General features: G+C 57.3%; 2 protein-coding genes across 4 annotated transcripts; both read left to right on the top strand.

Moving 5' to 3' along the window:
* Window positions 1–120: 120 nt before the first annotated feature.
* On the top strand, window positions 121–12377 carry LOC116268605 (enhancer of mRNA-decapping protein 4). Of its 3 annotated transcripts, XM_031657920.1 has the most exons (30): window positions 144–437; window positions 3293–3392; window positions 3500–3656; window positions 4044–4155; window positions 4428–4527; window positions 4773–4962; window positions 5065–5212; window positions 5297–5401; window positions 5720–5829; window positions 5914–5997; window positions 6090–6185; window positions 6291–6393; window positions 6511–6691; window positions 6790–6862; window positions 6965–7056; window positions 7140–7327; window positions 7403–7521; window positions 7613–7766; window positions 8093–8550; window positions 8636–8740; window positions 8825–8977; window positions 9057–9093; window positions 9228–9405; window positions 9514–9669; window positions 9773–9888; window positions 10312–10477; window positions 10562–10748; window positions 10841–11060; window positions 11444–11607; window positions 11829–12377. In XM_031657920.1, exons 3-30 carry the CDS (start codon window positions 3622–3624, stop codon window positions 12019–12021), a joined length of 4023 nt encoding a protein of 1340 aa, XP_031513780.1. In that variant the 5' UTR covers window positions 144–437; window positions 3293–3392; window positions 3500–3621; the 3' UTR covers window positions 12022–12377. The 3 variants fall into 3 exon arrangements, with proteins under 3 accessions (XP_003917106.2, XP_031513779.1, XP_031513780.1); XM_003917057.5 differs by lacking the exon at window positions 3293–3392 and having other exon boundaries at window positions 121–437; window positions 8117–8550; XM_031657919.1 differs by lacking the exon at window positions 3293–3392 and having other exon boundaries at window positions 121–437.
* A 308-nt stretch (window positions 12378–12685) lies between these two features.
* LOC101024217 (neuritin-like protein) lies at window positions 12686–14256 on the top strand. The gene is made up of 3 exons (XM_003919428.3): window positions 12686–12883; window positions 13610–13742; window positions 13862–14256. Exons 1-3 carry the CDS (start codon window positions 12787–12789, stop codon window positions 14145–14147), a joined length of 516 nt encoding a protein of 171 aa, XP_003919477.2. The 5' UTR covers window positions 12686–12786; the 3' UTR covers window positions 14148–14256.
* The last annotated feature ends 480 nt before the right edge of the window (window positions 14257–14736 follow it).

Raw genomic sequence — 14736 nt, 5'->3', positions numbered from 1 at the left:
TGGACGTTTACCTCATCCCTGTGGAACTTCCCTGACCTCGCGGGCACAGGGGCGGGGCCGCCGAAGGGGACGGGCTGCGGGAGGGGTTTAGGCTTCCGCCCCCAGCCCGGAACCTTTCTTCTCCGTCCCTGGCAGGTTCCGGGAGCCTCGGCTAGTGGGGGCCGGAAGTGGAGGCGGTTGGTGGGGTTGGCGGGGCTCGGGGACGCTGCGCGGGCGGTGGTTTGCGAACTGCGGGTGGACTGAGTGTAGTGACCGGCGTCCTGCTGTCTCGCCCCGTCGCGGGTGGGCGAGGGTGGGTGGTGCGCGGCGGCGGCGGAACGAACGCGGTGCGGGCGGGGCGCCCGCCGCTGGGCTCATGGCCTCCTGCGCGAGCATCGATATCGAGGACGCCACGCAGCACCTGCGGGACATCCTCAAGCTGGACCGACCCGCGGGCGGTGAGCGGGGGTTGCGGGGGTGGGCCCCAGGCGAGCTGACAAAAGGGCGGCGCGCGTCTGAACCGCCCTTGGGGCCCGCAGCTCCCTTAGGACCAGCTCTGGATCCTCCTGGCGGGTAAGGGTGGACGGGGATTGACTGTGCCCCTCGTTTCCTGGCCCCGAGGTCTCTAGTGTTCCTGGGACTGGCCTAGCTTCTCTTCCCTTTCGCCATGGTTCAGAGGCCTGGTCTGGGCTCCGTATATGGAATTCTGGGCCTAGGCTTAAGCGCGATGCTGAAGAGCCGCCGGTCCCCGCCATAACTTGCCCTTCTCTCTGGAATAAAGACTCCAGGCCTCCCGTTCTGAAACTGATTTCCAGGAGGAAGGTGTCCAGCCTCAATTCCGTGTTCTTTCTGGGATGAAGGCAAACCACAGACCGCACCACCCTGACTGAATTAGGCTACAAATATCTCCAAGCCCTAATTTGTTCCCATTCATTCATATTTCTCTTTGGCTCTTAATGATACCTCAGAACTAATCTTGCCCCCAAAGATTCCCCAAGACACAGCTAACAGGGTTGTAATATACTGTTGTCATTGAAAGAGAGGAGTGTCTCGATACTGTGATGGGCATGGGAAGGGTGGAGGCTGATGAGTGCAGAGTGCAGGTCTGAGAGGGGAGAGTGGGCTAGGTCTGGTAATGTGAACAGGGTCTTGGGTGTCAGGAAAGGCACCCAAGGCATGTATGTAGAAGCCACCTATTAGGAAAAGGAAATAGCACGGGTGGAGGCACTAGTTTACTGACAGGTTTAGGGACCTCTGAAGTGGGCGGTGATGATGGTGTGGGTGTACAGTGGAGGACTGATGTTTCCTCAGATCTTGTTCTTACACCTGCTGGGAGGCCCAGACTGGCTGCTTCTGGAAGCAGGCACTGGTGCTCACTAGGGGTGGATTCAGCTAACCCCTACTTTCAGAAAATCCATCTGCTGCCTGAGACCACTGGGTCCTTTGTGCCAGGCCTGGAGTGTGTGCCCTCTTCACTCATGAGTTGGGCGTGGACCTCTTCTGCTGCTCAGCTGCTTTGCAGACTAGACTCTGCAGATATTTGGTAGAGCCTGGCATGGCCAACCATGTACAGCCTGGGCCTGCTTTTTGGTTGTCCTCATGGTACCCTTCATGGAAGGAAGAGTGGTCAGCTTGTCACTGAACAGCTAAAGTGGCTCTGATCCGAATGAAGTGGCCTGGAGGCTTTCCTTATAACTCCTTTGTTTATTGATTGGCACTTGATTCCCTTGTTTGCCAAGCAGCTCTTTCTTGTCTCCTCTCACTGAAGGACCAGGTCAGAACTCAGACTGTTGAGGGCTGGGCGCAGTGTCTCCCGCCTATAATCCCAGCACTTTGGGAGGCCGAGGTGGGTAGATTGCTTGAGGCCAGAAGTTCGAGACCAGCCTGGCCAACATGGTTTCCCAACATGGTGAAACCTCGTCTCTACTAAAAATACAAAAATTGGCCGGGCACAGCGGCTCACGCCTGTAATCTCAGCACTTTGGGAGGCCGAGGCGGGCGGATCACAAGGTCATGAGATCGAGACCATCCTGGCTAACTCGGTGAAACCCCGTCTCTACTAAACATACAAAAAATTAGCTGGGCATGGTGGCGGGCACCTGTAGTCCCAGCTGCTCGGGAGGCTGAGGCAGAAGAATGGTGTGAACCTGGGAGGCGGAGCTTGCAGTGAGCCAAGATCGCGCCACTGCATTCCAGCCTGGGCGACAAAGCAAGACTCCAAAGAAAAAAAAAGCTGGGTATGGTGGCTCACGCCTGTAATCCCAGCACTTTGGGAGGCCGAGGCGCGTGGATCACAAGGTCAGGAGTTCGAGACCAGCCTGGTCAAGATGGTGAAACTCCATCTCTACTAAAAATAAAAAAAAAGTAGCCGGGCATGGTGGCACGTGCCTGTAGTCCCAGCTACTTGGGAGGCTGAGGCAGGAGAATCCCTTGAACCTGGGAGGCGGAGGTTGCTGTGAGCTGAGATCATGCCACTGCACTCTAGCCTGGGCAACAGAGCGAGACTCCATCTAAAAAAAAAAAAATTAGCTGAGCTATAATCCCAGCTACTTGGGAGGCTGGTGCAGGAGAACTGCTTGAACCCAGAGGGTGGAGGTTGCAGTGAGCCAGGATCGCGCCAAAAGAACTGAAAGACTGTTGTGACTGGAAACTTGCTATGTTCCTGAATGTGGAGCCCTAGGCTCCTTGCCATTTGGGGATTTTGGAAATGGTGTCTGAGCCTATGAGAGTGTTTGAAACCCAGCCAGTTGCAAAGAACTGAAATGCTGTCTTTCGTTACTCCACACTCTGTCCCATAGTTTCTCTCCTTTTGGTCCAGCTCCTTTGTGTCCCTGCATTCTGTGTTTACTTGCCCAAGATAGCTTCTTCTGAGCCATTTCTGTGTGGGGCAGCCCCTTCCACATCTTACCAGTGCCCTTCCATGCCTTAGGAGCCCATCTTCTCTCCAGATCTTGACACTACATTGGTCTAGGCCGTGATCTCTCTCACCCAGATTCTCAACCATTCTGCCTGCTATCTTAATCATCCCACTGGCCAGAACTGACCACGTCACCTTCCCCTTTGAAACTCTTTATGGTTCTCATGGCCCACAGGGAAGAGTCTAAGTGCCACAGCATCATACCTGATGCCTCTGCAGCTTTGTTTTCCCTCCATCCTTCCTGTGTCTGTGTGTTCTGGCCACACTAACTGCTGTATAAGGTCTTTCCTGACCATTCCTATGCCCTCACTCAGAGTCCACAGAGTTCTGTAGTAACCCAGGCCTGAGTATTAACTGGCCTCAAAGGGTCCTTGATGGCTTGTACCCCTCCCCCAGGCAGAAGAGCCTCATGCTCATCCTTGGTCCTGCATACATCAGCGTTTATGGAACGAGAGATGAACACAGGGCCCTCCTCCTCATGGACATGCTTTGCTCAGTTGAGTGTTCCTAGAACACCTCATAGTTCTTGAAGGAAATTCTGCAAGGGGAGAAGCTTGTGGGCAGGTCGAGCAACCTTATCAGAGTGACCCTTTCTGTCCCCAGGCCCCAGTGCAGAGAGCCCACGGCCATCCAGTGCCTACAATGGGGACCTCAATGGGCTTCTGGTCCCAGACCCGCTCTGCTCAGGTGATGGTACCTCAACAAACAAGGCTGGTCTTCGGACCATGCCACCCATTAACCTGCAAGAGAAGCAGGTCATGTGAGTACCTAGGAGACGACAATGGTGGTGATGGTGTGTTTGGGGTGTCTTCCTAGCTGAAGCCATGAGATGGGGAGTGAGCAGGGCCAGCAGCCTCTGCTGCTTCCTCTCTAGATGACCTGGGGTGGAGCTTGAGCTTGCACTAGGATGAGAGGCAAGGACAAGCTCAAGGGTTTGGCCTGGATACCTGGTTTAAAATGAAAGTAGACTCATTCCCAAGGAAGGAGGTGAGCAAGCGGAGCTGTGGGTCTGGGGCCAGTGTACCAGGCAAAGCTGACATTGGACTAGATACCTTTACCAGGCTGGCTATGTCCTCGCTTCCTCCCGTCCCTGCCCATTGAGCCTTTGGGTGAACAAGAGACAAAGTTTTTGCACTCTTCCCCACAGCTGTCTCTCAGGAGATGATAGCTCCACCTGCATTGGGATTTTGGCCAAGGAGGTGGAGATTGTGGCCAGCAGTGACTCTAGCATTTCAAGCAAGGCCCGGGGAAGCAACAAGGTAGGTACTAGGATGCTGTGGCAAATATAATGTATAGGGGCACACCCAGCCTTTCCGGTCTCCCTCATGCTGCCAGTTCCTGTGGGGCCACCTTGACACTTTCCCAGTTTCAGGAAGCCAGGGCTGGGTGCCAAGCCTCTGTGGGAGTCTGGCTCCAGGAGGTAACAGTGGGTAGCTGGACTTGCATCTGTGTCCTCTCCCATCCCCAGGGATGTTGGGGGCCACCTAGGCTCTAGGGAAGTTCCGTGACTTTTCTCACCCTGGGTTCTCAGGTGAAAATTCAGCCTGTCGCCAAGTATGACTGGGAGCAGAAGTACTACTATGGCAACCTGATTGCTGTGTCTAACTCCTTCTTGGCCTATGCCATTCGGGGTGAGTAAAGACAGTGGGGAGGAAGGAATGTTATGCTGGATGTCCAACAGAGCCAGTTCCAACATCAGGCCACTCAGGCCTTAGGGGTACAATGGAAGGTTTGTCCATGCTGCCTCTTGGGGAGCTGGGTGGGAAAACCAAGCTTGCGACTATGGTGGTGGCAGGGAGACAGACAGGGGCAGTGCTTCTCTGCTGCTGCCTGAGCCTGGATATGTACTCATGGTCCACTGCTCTCCTGATTCCAGCTGCCAACAATGGCTCCGCCATGGTGCGGGTGATCAGTGTCAGCACTTCGGAGCGGACCTTGCTCAAGGGCTTCACAGGCAGTGTGGCTGATCTGGCTTTTGCACACCTCAACTCTCCACAGCTGGCCTGCCTGGATGAGGCAGGCAACCTGTTCGTGTGGCGCTTGGCTCTGGTTAATGGCAAAATTCAGTATCCATTCCTTCCCGTGGGTGGTGGGACTGAAGAAGGGTGGGCGGAGCTGGGGTGTTACGCCTCTTCATTCACCTATCTAGCCCTTAACACCCTGCTCAGAGAAGAGATCTTGGTCCATATCCGGCAGCCAGAGGGCACGCCACTGAACCACTTTCGCAGGATCATCTGGTGCCCCTTCATCCCTGAGGAGAGCGAGGACTGCTGTGAGGAGAGCAGCCCGACGGTGGCCCTGCTGCATGAAGACCGGGTGAGGGGGCTGGCATGGCGAGGAGGCGCCAGAGAAGCCATAGTGTGGGGATGGGCTGCACACTCACCTCTCTGTGCCTTCCAGGCTGAGGTGTGGGACCTGGACATGCTCCGCTCTAGCCACAGCACTTGGCCTGTGGATGTCAGCCAGATCAAGCAGGGCTTCATTGTGGTAAAAGGTCATAGCACGGTAAGCCTGTGACTCCCTGCCTCCCCTGCCCTCCCCTTCCTCATATCCATCCTCTGTTCCCCGTATCCACAGCTGTCCGGGCAGCTTTACTAGCATTCTGTCCATGGGGACTCTGAGCTCAAAGTGGCCCTTGCCTGTGCAGTTTTCTCCTTACCTCACAGCACCCTGCAGGTCTGGCCTTCTCTAGGGACCCTGTTCATTCAGTCAGTCACACAAGCATGCCAGTCCCACCATGAGTCAGTTCAGCTCATTACCATCCTCATTTGGGAGGGACTTGTTCTCACCTCTAGTCAGCAAAGCTTTTTGGGTTCTTTCTAGTGCCTCAGTGAAGGAGCCCTCTCCCCTGATGGGACTGTGCTGGCTACTGCGAGCCATGATGGCTATGTCAAGTTCTGGCAGATCTACATTGAGGGGCAAGATGAGCCAAGGTAAGGCAGGGCCTCAGGGACCAGGATCCTCCCGAGGTAGCCGACCGGACTGCTCACTCAGGCCCCTCATCTGCCTACCTGCAGGTGTCTGCACGAGTGGAAGCCTCATGATGGGCGGCCCCTCTCCTGCCTCCTGTTCTGTGACAACCATAAGAAACAAGACCCTGAGTGAGTGAGTGGGCAGCCTAGTGGGTGGTGGGCTGGACCATGGCTCCCAGCAGGCGGCCCAGCCAGCCAGTCAGTGCCTTGTTGCCTTGCAGTGTCCCTTTCTGGAGGTTCCTTATTACTGGTGCTGACCAGAACCGAGAGCTAAAGATGTGGTGTACGGTGTCCTGGACCTGCCTGCAGACTATTCGGTAAGGAGTAGTTGGAAGGCTGGGGGACTGGGCAGGGGCAGCAGTGTTGGGAATGTGGCTTCCTTCAGTTCTCAGCCTCATTCATTCTGCTTTGTGGCTCTCTAGCTTCTCCCCAGATATCTTCAGCTCAGTGAGTGTGCCCCCTAGCCTCAAGGTTTGCTTGGACCTCTCAGCAGAATACCTGATTCTCAGTGATGTGCAACGGAAGGTAGGCTGCCATGGGGTACCCTGGGCAGAGCTGGGATTATAGAGGAAGGCCGGGGGGCAGGTGGCGCATTGCAGCCCTTAGCCTCTGAGCTCAGCTAGGAACGTTCTGCCTGTGCAGGTCCTCTATGTGATGGAGCTGCTGCAGAACCAGGAGGAGGGCCATGCCTGCTTCAGCTCCATCTCGGAGTTCCTGCTCACCCACCCTGTGCTGAGCTTCGGTATCCAGGTTGTGAGTCGCTGCCGGCTACGGCACACTGAGGTGCTGCCTGCCGAAGAGGAAAATGACAGCCTGGGTGCTGGTGAGCTGCCCCAGGGTCAGAGCTATGTGTCCATATATCTAGGGGGTGTGGAGGCACAGAGAGGGCCAGGGGCTTCATCATCCACACTATCCTTTCAGATGGTACCCATGGAGCTGGTGCCATGGAGTCTGCAGCTGGTGTGCTCATCAAGCTCTTTTGTGTGCATACTAAGTGAGTGTTTGGGGAGGCCCATCAGTGCCCTGTCTGTGTTTGTCTCCACTCTACTGATCCTTGCCCTTGGAGCACTTTATTCTCCCCCTTATTTTCCTGCAGGGCACTGCAAGATGTGCAGATCCGTTTCCAGCCACAGCTGAACCCTGATGTGGTGGCCCCACTCCCCACCCACACTGCCCACGAGGACTTTAGTGAGTAGGGCGTGAGAGGGAGGTAGGGTAAGTTGGACTGACCAGGGTCTGAGATCTGACTCAAGTGGCAACTTGCCCTGCAGCATTTGGAGAGTCTCGACCCGAACTGGGCTCCGAGGGCCTGGGGTCAGTCGCTCACGGCTCCCAGCCTGACCTCCGACGAATCATGGAGCTGCCTGCACCTGCCAACTTCCTCAGTCTGAGCAGTGAGACCAAGCCCAAGTTGATGACACCTGACGCCTTCATGACACCTAGCGCCTCCTTGCAGCAGGTACTCTCCCAAGGTAGGGGGACCTGGGAATGCCTCAGCCATAGGCCACAGGTCTTATTCCCTGCATCTCCCCAGATCACTGCCTCTCCCAGCAGCAGCAGCAGTGGTAGCAGCAGCAGCAGCAGCAGCAGCAGCTCCCTTACAGCTGTGTCTGCCATGAGCAGCACCTCAGCTGTGGAACCCTCCTTGACCAGGTGAGGCAAGGGTGAGAGATGGAGGATGGCAGGGGCTGGTACCAGATGATGCCAAGCTCTGGCTGCTGACACCTCAAGCTTCTCCCACCAGGCCACCTGAGGAGCTGACTTTGAGCCCCAAGCTGCAGCTGGATGGCAGCCTGACAATGAGCAGCAGTGGCAGCCTGCAGGCAAGCCCACGCGGCCTCCTGCCCGGCCTGCTCCCAGCCCCAGCCGACAAACTGACTCCTAAGGGGCCGGGCCAGGTGTGTGAATGGGTGTCTGTGTGAAGTGTGGGGAGCAGGTGGGCGGCAGCAGGGAAGGTAGGTGGTGGGTTCCTCCCGACCCCCCTGCTGCTGATCCTGCTCTACCCAACATGGTCCATGTTTCCCTGAGGTCATTTCACCCTCCTGTGTTTCTTGGTGGGTGTCTTCTCAGCCTCCCTGTCCCCACCTCCTCTTCTGGGCTGTGGCCTCGTTTTTGACCTGTATCCCCACTTGACCTTTTGACTCTGCTGCCCCGTCTCTCATTACTACTAATACTAATGCTTCGTGTCTGTGCCCCCATCCCTGCCTCACCTCCTGTCACTTAAGCCTCCATCTTTGGCCCACCTCAGGTGCCTACTGCCGCCTCTGCACTGTCCCTGGAGCTGCAGGAAGTGGAGCCCCTGGGGCTACCCCAAGCCTCCCCTAGCCGCACCCGTTCCCCTGATGTCATCTCCTCAGCTTCCACTGCCCTGTCCCAGGACATCCCTGAGATTGCATCTGAGGCCCTGCCCCGTGGTTTTGGCTCCTCTGCACCAGAGGGCCTTGAGCCAGACAGTATGGCTTCAGCCGCCTCAGCACTGCACCTACTGTCCCCACGGCCCCGGCCAGGGCCCGAGCTCGGCCCCCAGCTTGGCCTTGATGGAGGCCCTGGGGACGGAGATCGGCATAGTACCCCCTCCCTCCTGGAGGCAGCCTTGACCCAGGAGGCCTCGACTCCTGACAGTCAGGTTTGGCCCACAGCACCTGACATTACTCGTGAGACCTGCAGCACCCTGGCAGAAAGGTGAGGAGCTTGGGAGGGGAAAAGTGTGTTAGCAGGAGGGACTTCAGATAGATTCATCCTCTGCTGAGTTGGCCTGTCCTTCCAGCCCCAGGAATGGCCTTCAGGAAAAGCACAAGAGCCTGGCCTTCCACCGACCACCATATCACCTGCTGCAGCAACGTGACAGTCAGGATGCCAGTGCTGAGCAAAGGTGGGTGCCACTCTACACCATTGTCCTCATGGGGGGATGGGCAGCAAGTGGGCAGAGGCTTACTCCTCCTTCCCCTTCCCACAGTGACCATGATGATGAGGTGGCCAGCCTTGCCTCTGCTTCAGGAGGCTTTGGCACCAAAGTTCCTGCTCCACGGCTGCCTGCCAAGGACTGGAAGACCAAGGGATCCCCTCGAACCTCACCCAAGCTCAAAAGGAAAAGCAAGAAGGATGATGGGTAGGGAGGAATCCTAGGGAGGGAGAGGGTGGTCTCCAGGCTGCCTGACGTAGCCTGAGGTGCTTCTCACCTATGGCAGGGATGCAGCCATGGGATCCCGGCTCACAGAGCACCAGGTAAGTGAACGAGCCCACTTTGTACTTGTGGAACTTCACCCTGCCGGGGTGGAGAAGGGCTCTGGGCCATTACCTGGTCTGGTGTGTGGGGATGGGTGGGGCAGGCATCGTGTGACTGTCAGTGCTATTGACAGGTGCCAGAGCCCCCTGAGGACTGGCCAGCCCTAATTTGGCAACAGCAGAGAGAGCTGGCAGAGCTGCGGCACAGCCAAGAAGAGCTGCTGCAGCGTCTGTGTACCCAACTCGAAGGCCTGCAGAGCACAGTTACAGGCCACGTAGAACGTGCCCTTGAGACCCGGCACGAGCAGGAGCGTATCCTTGAGACTGGTAGCACAACATGGCATAGGGATGGGGGCAGCATTCTTGGCCTGGGAAGGAGTACACGACCTGCTCCAGGCCTGTTCCTTAGCTACGGCGCAGAGCGGCGGCTGGAGCGAGCACTGGCTGAGGGGCAGCAGCGGGGAGGGCAGCTGCAGGAGCAGCTGACACAACAGTTGTCCCAAGCACTGTCTTCAGCTGTAGCTGGGCGGCTAGAGCGCAGCATACGGGATGAGATCAAGAAGACAGTCCCTCCATGTGAGTTTCGCATGCAGATTCCTTTTGGGTGGTTCAGGTGGAAGTGGGGGTACTTGTCAAGCTTCTTCTCATGGCTCCACCTCCCCCTCTTCCCCTCTGCCAGGTGTCTCAAGGAGTCTGGAGCCTATGGCAGGCCAACTGAGCAACTCAGTGGCTACCAAGCTCACAGCTGTGGAGGGCAGCATGAAAGAGAACATCTCCAAGCTGCTCAAGTCCAAGGTGCTATAGGGCCCAAGATGTGGGTGGAGGTGGTGGTTCCTGGGCCTAGTCAGGCCAGGTTGGGCTCAGGTTTTCAGGGTTTTTTTTTTTTGTTTTTTTTTTTTGAGATGGAGTCTCATTCTGCCTCCCAGGCTGGAGTGCAATGGTGCAATCTCAGCTCACTGCAACCTCTGCCTTCCGGGTTCAAGTGATTCTCCTGCCTCAGCCTGCCAAGTAGCTGGGGCTACAGGCGCGCGCCACCACACCCAGCTAATTTTTGTATTTTTAGTGGAGACAGGATTTCACCATGTTGGCCAGGGTGGTCTCGATCTCCTGATCTCATGATCTGCCCGCCTCGGCCTCCCAAAGTGCTAGGATTACAGGTGTGAGCCACTGCGCCCAGCAGGCTCAGGTTTTCAACTTGGCCCCCTCTTCTAACCCCAGAACTTGACTGATGCCATCGCCCGAGCAGCTGCAGACACATTACAGGGGCCGATGCAGGCAGCCTACCGGGAAGCCTTCCAGAGTGTGGTGCTGCCGGCCTTTGAGAAGAGCTGCCAGGCCATGTTCCAGCAAATCAATGATAGCTTCCGACTGGGGACACAGGAATGTGAGTGGGGTCATATGGCCCAAGGTGGGAGGGGTTATCCTCTTTCCTTCTGTTCCTCTTATAGTCCCTGTGGTCACCCCTCAGACTTGCAGCAGCTAGAAAGCCACATGAAGAGCCGGAAGGCACGGGAACAGGAGGCCAGGGAGCCTGTGCTGGCCCAGCTGCGGGGCCTGGTCAGCACACTGCAGAGTGCCACTGAGCAGATGGCAGCCACCGTGGCCAGCAGTGTTCGGGCTGAGGTGCAGCACCAGCTGCATGTGGCTGTGGGCAGGTGTGTGGGCAGAGTACTGGGCAAGGTGGTGGGCTTGAGAAAGGCCAGACTGGGCTCCCTGTCCACTTCACCTCACTCACTTCCCTTTGCAGCCTTCAGGAGTCCATTTTAGCACAGGTACAGCGCATCGTTAAGGGTGAGGTGAGTGTGGCGCTCAAGGAGCAGCAGGCCGCCGTCACCTCCAGCATCATGCAGGCCATGCGCTCAGCTGCTGGCACACCTGTCCCCTCTGCCCACCTTGACTGCCAGGCCCAGCAAGCCCATATCCTGCAGCTGCTGCAGCAGGGCCACCTCAATCAGGCCTTCCAGCAGGTATGATAGGCGTTAGGCCCTGGTAAGGGTCACGTGTCTCTTGACAAGGCCCACACACCATACATTCCACCCACCAGCTTTGCACCTTCTGGCCCCAGCAAACTGTTCTTGGTTCCCTTTGGCCTCCAGGCCATTGTCCCTGCTGCTTCCTCTTCCTGGACCCCCTTCTTCCCACCTAGCCCACCTTGCTTTACAACTACCCTTCTCAGGAACCATTTCCCAATCCCCTAGGGTAACTATACAACCCTGCGGGGCTCTCTGAGTCCCTCTGGAGCCCTCACTAGCGCACCCCGTTGTCTTCCTCCCTCAGGCCACACAGTTCAGATAAACAGACATTCCATCCTGATATTTGCTATAAACACTGCTCTTTTTTTCTCCTCCAGGCACTGACAGCTGCTGACCTGAACCTGGTGCTGTATGTGTGTGAAACTGTAGACCCAGCCCAGGTTTTTGGGCAGCCACCCTGCCCACTCTCTCAGCCTGTGCTCCTTTCCCTCATCCAGCAGCTGGCATCTGACCTTGGCACTCGAACTGACCTCAAGCTCAGGTAAGTGGGGGCAGCCAGGAATGGGGAGATGAGCTGGGGAGTGGGGGAGTGGGAGCGAGCAGTTTGAAGCTACACCCACTTCTGCCTGAATCCTCTCCCTAATTTTCTCCACCAATCCTCTCTGCCCTCACCCAGAGGGTTCCCTCTGGGCTTCAGTGCCACCAGGGGGCGCTCCCATCTGCTGGTGCCCACCTGTAGCCTGTCCTTTCCCCCATCCCCAGCTACCTGGAAGAGGCCGTGATGCATCTGGACCACAGTGACCCCATCACTCGGGACCACATGGGCTCCGTTATGGCCCAGGTGCGCCAAAAGCTTTTTCAGTTCCTGCAGGCTGAGCCACACAACTCACTTGGCAAAGCGGCCCGGCGTCTCAGCCTCATGCTGCATGGTCTTGTGACCCCCAGCCTCCCTTAGCTGCTAAGCCTGCCTTGCCCAGGGGTGGGATGGCACTGAAGGCCATCACACAGGCCTAGGCCGAGGCAGGGTCACGGCTGGCCTTTACCTGCTCAGGCCCCCATCTCTGGGGTGTTTTGGGGTCAGGGAGCAGGGAGCACTGGCCGTGGTCTACAGGGTGTGGTAGTCAGAAGGTTTAGGCTGGGCCCAGGGCAGGTATTGTGCCTGCTTGGGTTCTGCCATGCCTGGAGCATGACCCTGAGATCGTGACACCACTTGAGTGGAATTTTCCATGTTCCTTTTTACCTCTAATTTGGATCTTTTTGTTTTTGAAAAATATTGAGAAATTCAATTAAATGCTTTTGGAATAAAATGGAGTATGTGTGTGCTTTTGGTTTGTCTTTGGTGTGACTCTCATAACTGCCCTCTGTTCCTTCCCTGCCCCTCTCTTCCCTGTGGAGCTCTGTCTGTCTAGGCCAACCCAGCCAAGGGGCGGGGTTACCCACTCATCTGCTCCAACTGCCTTCCCAGATCTCCCTTCTCCCTCCTTTTATGGGGTGAGGGTCCAGGGGCCTGCTCAGCACCAGCCTGTGCTCCTGGGAATTTCTGCTCTCTGAGGTCCCTTCTCGCTCCTTTTCCCATTTGGGTGTTGGAGGCGGAGCCGCCGGCTGGGTTCGGAGCCCCACCCCCGGCTTCCATCCAATCACCGTCCTTCCCTCCGGGGGCTGGGCGGACGGGCTGCGCTCCAAGCTGCTAGCTCCCGCACTAGGCTCTCAGCCAGGGACGATGGGCCGCTGCCACTGCCGCTGCTGCTGCCGCCGCCGCCGCCGCTGCTGCTGGCAACCACCCCGTGCCCTGAGGCCGTTGCTGTTGCTGCCCCTCGGTGAGTGCGGGCGTCCGGGGCCCGGGCCACACCCCCTTCTCGCCCAGCCAGGCCAGACTGGGCATAGGGTGTGTGGGAACACTGGGCACCAGGGTGGAGAAGAGTTGCAAGGGCTCCAGGAAGGTGTGCTAGTGACTTCAGGACAGAAAGTGAGAGGCACAAATAGCCCTAGTTATGGGAGAAGGACTCCAAAATTTGCATCCCCTCTTATAAAGGGAGACATGCCAATGGCAGGACTTATAGATCGGTCATAGGATCCCTAAGTCCTCTCTGAGGGTCTGGCCTGGATCCCAATACCTCTGCATCCTGCCCTGTCTCTCCAAAAATACCTATCTTTAGAGAGAGTTTGGAGGGCCAAGCAAAGCTTGTCTAAACCGCAGAGAGATGCACCTGTTTCTAGTCCCGGGCCTCTGGACCACCCTCCCCTCCACCCTATCCTGATTCCTTCACGTGAACCCTCCTCATCCCACCTGGGGCCCCAGAAGCTCAGAGGAAGAGCTGATTTGGGGGACACAACATCCCCTCCCCCTGTGCAAATCCCAGTCTGGGTCTTACCTTGAAGGGGGCCTGGGCAGGTAATCCCGATTTGCCCTTTAGTTCCCTAGGGCACCCTTTTTCCGCTGAGTCACATCCCCAGAGTGCTCCCAGGTAAACAAGCCCCTGGGGGCTGGGGGACGGGCCTGGCTCATCCTATCTACCATTCCCTCACCCCCACCCCACTTCTAGTCCTTGTACCTCGCCTGGCAGCAGCTGCAGCGGGCCCAAACCGCTGTGACACCATATACCAGGGCTTCGCTGAGTGTCTCATCCGCTTGGGGGACGGCATGGGCCGCGGAGGCGAGCTGGAGACCATCTGCAGGTACCAGAGGTTGCGAGGCAGTGGCCCAACCTGTGCCACCATTGGGGACTGAACCTTTTATTTCCCAAACCAAAATCTCCTTGCCTCACCTAATCCCCCTAATCCCACTCCCTTAACAGATCTTGGAATGACTTCCATGCCTGTGCCTCTCGGGTCCTGTTGGGCTGTCCGGAGGAGGCAGCTGCAGTGTGGGAATCACTACAGCAAGAAGCTCGCCGGGCCCCCCATCCGAATAACTTGCACACTCTGTGCAGCGCCCAGGTGCATGTTCGGGAGCGCGGTACAGGCTCCGAAACCAACCAGGAGACACTGCCAGCTGCAGCACTTGCACTCCCCATGGCCCCTGCGCCCCCACTGCTGGCGGCTGCTCTGGCTCTGACCTACCTCCTGGGGCCTCTGGCCTAGCCTATCAGGTCAGGTGGCAGTGCCTGTGCCTCCAGCCCTGCCCTGGCGGTGGTTGTCCAGGCTTTGCAGAGCGCAGCAGGGCTTTTCATTAAAGGTATTTATATTTGTACTAAGCTCCTTCCTTTCTCCTGGCTGCGGCCTTGCTTGGCTGGGGCCAGGGACTCCCAGAAACTGATCCTTTGCTTGGATGGAATGGGCGGGGCTGAGGGCCACCACAGGGGACTCAATCTTCCTCCTTACAAACACTGGTTTCCCAGTGGCAGCGCAAAGCTTTCCATTTCGTGCAGGTCCCAAGAGCTCCTCCAGTGGAGACCAGAGATCTGCCGGAATGCACAGTCTTCCTCTACTTTCCTATGCTGGCTTGGGGTCGGGAGGGCGGGGTCTCAGCCCTGCACTCCTAGCACTGCCTACCCCTTCTATCCCGGCCCCTGGGGGCCAGGTGAGCTGGTGAAGTGCCCTTGATCTCAGCTCCACCCCCTCCCCAGCCTCTGGGCTCCTGACCATTTCACCTCCTCCTCTCTCTGCCTGTCACCTCAGCCTTCAAGGCACAGCACAGACTGTGTGCTCAGTCCCTTCCTCTGGCTTTCTG

The sequence above is a fragment of the Papio anubis genome, chromosome 18 (genome assembly GCF_008728515.1).
Source record: "Papio anubis isolate 15944 chromosome 18, Panubis1.0, whole genome shotgun sequence".
NCBI classification, from domain to species: Eukaryota; Metazoa; Chordata; class Mammalia; order Primates; family Cercopithecidae; genus Papio; species Papio anubis.
This window is presented reverse-complemented; position numbering and strand designations above follow the sequence as displayed.

Excerpts from the sequence above, each read along its gene's own strand:
- LOC116268605 (XM_031657919.1), top strand. The coding sequence starts at position 356 with ATGGCCTCCTGCGCGAGCATCGATATCGAGGACGCCACGCAGCACCTG. Across the intron at positions 5,830-5,913 it reads GAGGGGCAAGATGAGCCAAG|GTGTCTGCACGAGTGGAAGC; the intron begins GTAAGGCAGGGC and ends GCCTACCTGCAG. Across the intron at positions 8,741-8,824 it reads GATGCCAGTGCTGAGCAAAG|TGACCATGATGATGAGGTGG; the intron begins GTGGGTGCCACT and ends CCCTTCCCACAG.
- LOC101024217 (XM_003919428.3), top strand. The coding sequence starts at position 12,787 with ATGGGCCGCTGCCACTGCCGCTGCTGCTGCCGCCGCCGCCGCCGCTGC. Across the intron at positions 12,884-13,609 it reads GTTGCTGTTGCTGCCCCTCG|TCCTTGTACCTCGCCTGGCA; the intron begins GTGAGTGCGGGC and ends CCCCACTTCTAG. Across the intron at positions 13,743-13,861 it reads GAGCTGGAGACCATCTGCAG|ATCTTGGAATGACTTCCATG; the intron begins GTACCAGAGGTT and ends CTCCCTTAACAG.